Source organism: Kryptolebias marmoratus, linkage group LG18 (assembly GCF_001649575.2).
Source record: "Kryptolebias marmoratus isolate JLee-2015 linkage group LG18, ASM164957v2, whole genome shotgun sequence".
Classification (NCBI taxonomy): Eukaryota; Metazoa; Chordata; class Actinopteri; order Cyprinodontiformes; family Rivulidae; genus Kryptolebias; species Kryptolebias marmoratus.
The window spans coordinates 19784681-19790086 of record NC_051447.1 but is presented as its reverse complement, the minus strand read 5'-3'; the positions used below and the strand labels follow the sequence as shown (position 1 = coordinate 19790086).

At 43.2% G+C, this 5406-nt stretch overlaps 2 protein-coding genes across 2 annotated transcripts in view; one reads left to right on the top strand and one right to left on the bottom strand.

The window, feature by feature from the left end:
* Positions 1–1039, bottom strand: part of LOC108250258 — an 8671-nt gene extending 7632 nt beyond the window's left edge. The window contains exon 1 of the mRNA XM_037981383.1: positions 963–1039. The gene's annotated coding sequence lies outside the window, so the exon portion shown is untranslated. The remainder of the gene's footprint in view (positions 1–962) is intronic.
* A 1972-nt stretch (positions 1040–3011) lies between these two features.
* Positions 3012–5406, top strand: part of tspan9b (tetraspanin 9b) — a 14231-nt gene continuing 11836 nt past the window's right edge. The window contains exon 1 of the mRNA XM_017440053.3: positions 3012–3169. Within this exon, the coding sequence (XP_017295542.1) occupies positions 3113–3169 (57 nt within the window). The 5' untranslated portion in view covers positions 3012–3112. The remainder of the gene's footprint in view (positions 3170–5406) is intronic.

The following is a 5406-nucleotide window of genomic DNA, read 5'->3' as shown; positions in this document are numbered from 1 at the left end:
TTGGCTGCAGCTGCACACAGTTGCAGCGCCTCCTACAGGAAACTGGTGGAGCTACGCAGAGAACCACGCCGTTCAAAAGCCTTGTTTGGATTCAGGTTTTTATAAAACACTGAGGTCCGGACCTCGGGGTCCTCAGTGGGAGCTACGGTCCTGCTCTGGTCTGCTGTGGTGAAGAAGTTTAGCCAGAAGAGAAAGCTCACAATTTACTGTGGTCATGATATATGGATCATGGTTGAGACAATAAAACCCCAGATCCAAGCAGCGGAAATGAGTTTCCTCCACAGAGACACTTAGAGACAAACTGTGTTTCTTGGGTCTTGGAGGGAAACCCGTACATCCAAGGCAGCGCTGGATTAGTCTCACAATCAGCGGGACACGCCCAAAAAGGCCCTCAGAGGAAGGAATCCTGAACATGTCTGAACTGTGGACGAGGCTCCAGCTACCTGTCATCATGTGTGGCGCTCAAATACGCCACCTCCTCCGCTGGTGGCCAAGTGCCAGCCCCAACCCGGAGGGAGCATTTCACCTTTTTCTAGTTGAGAACGTCACGGCTGCAAAGAGCCGCTGCACGTCCTGAAGGTCATGGCTTGAAGCTGCCAACAGGACCAGGCACGTTCCTCTCTACCGCTGTGTCCTGAGACCCTGAGACTCCACACAGGATCAGAGACAGGAAGTAGTCCTGCTGGAGTCCAACCCACACCAGGAACGAGCTTGAGTTAAGGACTCAAGAAGTAAAATTATATCACCCGTCTCCTGAAGGAGCTGAACGTCGTGAAACCTGGGTGGTTAAAATTAAAAGTATGCTGAAGTTATAAGAAGCTGGAAAACTTACGGAAGAAACTATAAACAGGAGATCAATCATGACTTCCTGACTTCAGCTGTTTTTTTTAAATCAGTCTGTTTAAAGTTCGACGGCGGCTGTCTGAATGGTCCAAACATTGTGGAGTAAAAGCAGGACTTACCAGGATCCTCGGTGAGCTGAAGCGCCGCTCATGGCTCCACGTGGCTCCGGGACTGATTGCATCATTCTTTACTTTTTAAAAGAAAAGAGTCGAGCTGAAAGCTGGTTCCTGACTGCAGCGCTGCACAGCCAACACTAGGTGGAGCTAAAGTCTCAGATTTGGAATCATGGAACATAAACGCATCGACAAACACTTTGTGTCTGCAAAACATGTGAGGAGAGCTGCAGACCAGGGACAATCCAGAAATGCTCATGAATGTCAGTTTAGAAGCTATCAAAGTTCTCAAATAAAGCACCTTTTGAGAATGTCAATGTTTGTTGGGAATTATCTTACAGAACTAGGAAGGATTTTTGGTTTATATATTAAAAGTTATGGTTTTTTTATTGATTTTAGTAAAAAAAAAATTGCAACTTTTAGGAAAATGCCCGTGAAATCCTGGAGGGATTGATTAATGCAGAGGAACAGCTGACAGAGTCTCTGTCTTTGTGCAGAAAAAGGACATAATGTCAGTTTATATCAGGTTGTCTTTATTTCACATGTGATGTTTCAAAATTCTTCCCAGATGCAGAACCAGAATCCCTGGAGGAACCAGTGAAACCACCACAACAACCAAACAGTGACGCAGCCCAAGGCGGGAAGGACCGTTTCAGGTGTTGCTCAACTGCGAGCATCGACGGCGTGCTTCGACATGCAGACGTGGGTTTAAACCACACATGAAGCAGCTTCCTGCCTTCACCAGGAAGTCGGCTGCAATCTGAAATCCAATCCTCACAAAGAGGGATATTTGAATCACCTCTCCAACCACGCAACATGAAGACCCTACATTTGTCCTGTTTCTGTTTAAAACCGATCTGAGGCAAACAAAGAGGAAATGCAGCTCTAAATTTGTGAAAAATAAGAGATAAGAGCATCAAAAATCAACCACATTTACCAAACTGTACAGAAAGGCTGCTGATGTTCATCTCACCTATAATCGATTTAAAATAAAGATAACAGGACCAGTTTTCATGTTTGTACTAAATATGAAAAACCAGTTTTGTTGAAATGGGAATGTTTGTTTTTGTCTGTTTTTAGGACAACAGGAAACAAAAACTAATTATAAAATTCTGCAGAGGAAAATTAAAGTTTTATGTTTAGAATCATGCAGATAAAGTTGAGTCTTAACTAAAATAATTAAAACGACCGAACAGCCTTTTCAGACATTCAAACCTCCAATTTCTGTGTTTGCAATTCAACCAGATTATGTAGAAAAATGTTGATTTTCTTGTTTTTTTATTCACTTTCTGTCAGAAACCTGCGTAAACAAAGGAGAGAGCAGGCTAACAAACAGTAAAACTGAATTTTAAACATGTTTTATTAAAAACTGATTCTGATTCTGAAACATTGATAATATTTATTAATGTTAAGAAAAACAACAAACATGAACAAACTGCTAAAAATGACTCAGATTCATGTCACCGAGTCACAAGGAGTCCCTGCAGAAGGACTGAGGGGCCACAGGTGGCTCCGGAGCTGCAGGTTGGAGACCCCAGGACGAATCATTTACTTATAGATACAACATGAGGGGAATATGAGGAAAAATGGCGGCATTCCCAGGAACAACGGCGAGTTAGGGCCAAAGAAAAAGTCAGAAATAATCACCGCTCGCCGCCATGTTGGGTCTGTTTGTCTGCAGAATATCTCAGGAACCTGATCCAAGATGGCCACCGACGCTAACCAGTTGCAGCCTTTAACGCTTGGCGTGGTGGTAGCTGAGAGTCCGAGACGGCGGGCGATATGCATTCCTGATGGATGTGTTGCTCTTCAGCGTTTGTTCCACCTGTCGCAGGTGTTGAATCAGAAGTGGGCGGAGCATCTTAAGGTTAACCACACCCCTTTTTGTCTGACTGGAAACATATTTGTTTTGTCACTCTGGTTGAAAGAATGGTTTTAATTAAAATGTTTAAAATGTTTTCTTATTGGAGGGAAGAGAAGAGGCAGGGCAGAGAGGGAGGGGCTCAGCTGAGGAGGAGGAGGAGGAGGAGCAGGAGGAGGAGCAGGAGGAGGAGGAGGTATTAAGGGAGCTCGCTCTGAAGGAGACGCAGGTGAAACCAGCTCTGATCTGATTACCTTTTTCTGTGTTTCTGTGAGGAAGAGGAAGACCAGAAGCCATGGCTGTGAACAAGTGTGTCAAATACGTGTTCTTCCTCTTCAACCTGCTGTTCTGGGTGAGTCTGAACCTCAGGACGGGTTTGAGCTCTTCGGTTCTTTGTCTTCTCTGGTGTAGAACCGGGTCTCATGATTTATTATTTATTTCCTGCTCTGTGTTGAAGCATCTGCCTCTTCCTCCTCAAACAAACACGACTCGGTTTCAGGGTGTGGTCCCTGCTGGCGCTGACATCACCTGCGGCTCGGTTTACTCTCCAATCAGGAGCTCATAACGGCTCCATGTAAATAATTTAACTCCTTTGTCCCTTTATGAAGCGGAGCAAAAAGAGCTGATTTGGTTCTTCTTTAAAGCAGCTGTCATCAGGAGCTGACCTGCTGTCCAATCAGATTCAGTCTGTTGGGGCAATAAAACATGAAATCTTACATTTTAAGCCTGTTTATTGGTTATTTAGGAAGCCTTTTTGTTTTACATGAAATGCTCAAGAAGGGAAACAGTTTTTATTGTGAATAAATGGTTCTGTAAAATCTTAGTAAGGTGATGTCACATGGAGAGGTCAGAGGTCAACGAGGAAAAGAAAAAAGGCAACATAAAGTCAACATCTGTCCACATCTGCGTCTTTACGACCCAACCAACGTAAAACTCAGAGTTTAATTTACTTATTTCCTGATTTAATTCTGGATGTTGACAAACAAAATGTTGGTCTGAATTTTCAAAATGGCTCATTTTTTGTTTATTTCTTTTTTTAAAAGTGGCCTGACCCAGTTTTAACTCCAGATACGGTTCGGTTTGTTTAGTCTTCCAACAAGCCGAACTGGTTTTAGCTGTCGGTCCTGTTTTTAATAAAAACAGCCGAGCTGGGGTCGACGTTAACTCGATTCGGAGCACTCAGCGGACATGTTGGACCTAATCTGGTTATGCTGAGGGAGGAGCCGGCCTGTTTACTGTCATGTTTTTATTTTCTACGCTTGTGGCTCTTCTGTAGCTTTTAGCTTCTAAGTGATTCTGCGCTCAGCTGTAATTATCTCTGGAGCTCAGGAAGGAAATGAGGACATTAATGGTCCTAATGGTTCCGTCTCTGTTCGTCGGTTGTTACGGCCAACGCTCTTTTTTTTTTTTTTTTTTTTTTTTTTTGACTTGTTGGGAAACTTCTTTAAATACCCGACCCACCCCGGTCCACCCATCATCCAAACAGAAGATCTTAAATGCTTCGAACACTTCATCCTTTATTCATGAGGCTGAATGGATGAACAGATGAATGGAAACGGGACGGGAGCTCAGGCTGGTTTATGGTTGTCACCTTCAGGGTCTGATCTGAAACCTGAAGGACGACATGTTTTAGGTTTAAGGGGATTTATTTCTACAAACAAGTCATAAAATGAGTTATGGATGGAAAAGTTCCAGTAAGTCGATGGTAAAAAGGTTCGTTTGTTGGCTGGATGGTGAGTTTTAAAGAAAAGCAGACAGTTTTGTTGTGATGAGCCCCAGAATAACAAAACGAACCATTTGTGGATTTTATTATTTTTTTTTAATTGCTCATAGTTGACATAAAATGGAGCTTTTTATATTTATAATAATTTACAAAAACAGAAGCACTTAATTGACACAAAGACCCAATTATGGAGTAGCTGGTAAAACCAAACTGATCACAGCTTAGAAATAAAAAATAAAACTTCCTGTAACATAAATGATGTAACTGTTGAAGAATGAGGAGGGGATCGTTGGTTTTGTCACAGGAAGTTCAGTTTTTAAATGTTTTTTTTATTTTAAATAAAAGTTTGAGCTTCTTGGTTGTTGTTGATTCAGGAAACCTCGGTGAGGAGGGGCCGAGGGTGGGGTCGCTTCAGAGGCGTCTTGTTGCAAGACAGGTTTTTTTTTAATTGCGAAACTCCAAATACCAACAAACTAAGTGTGGGTTTGTTGTTAAACTGCCGTCAGGAATGTGTGTGTCGAGGAGCTTCGTTACAATAAAACCCGAGCGGGTAGAGCCCAAATTATCTGTGTGGGAGATCAGCGGTTATTCCCGAACACTGGCAGGCTTTAACAGGCCCATACCGTGTGTGTGTGTGAATACCAGACCTTCTTGTTTGGTCACTTTTGAGTTCATGAGAAGATCCCCGGCTCGGTTACACAGTGACTCATTACTACACTGGGATTAGCGCCTGTGAGTCACTGCTGAGGGGCGAAACGCCCGAGGAACAAGCTGCTGTCAAAATAAAAGCCTGCTGGAGCTGATAGCTGCTTCCTCCCTGGTTTTAGCTGCTTCCTCCCTGGTTTTAGCTGCTTCCGCCCTGGTTT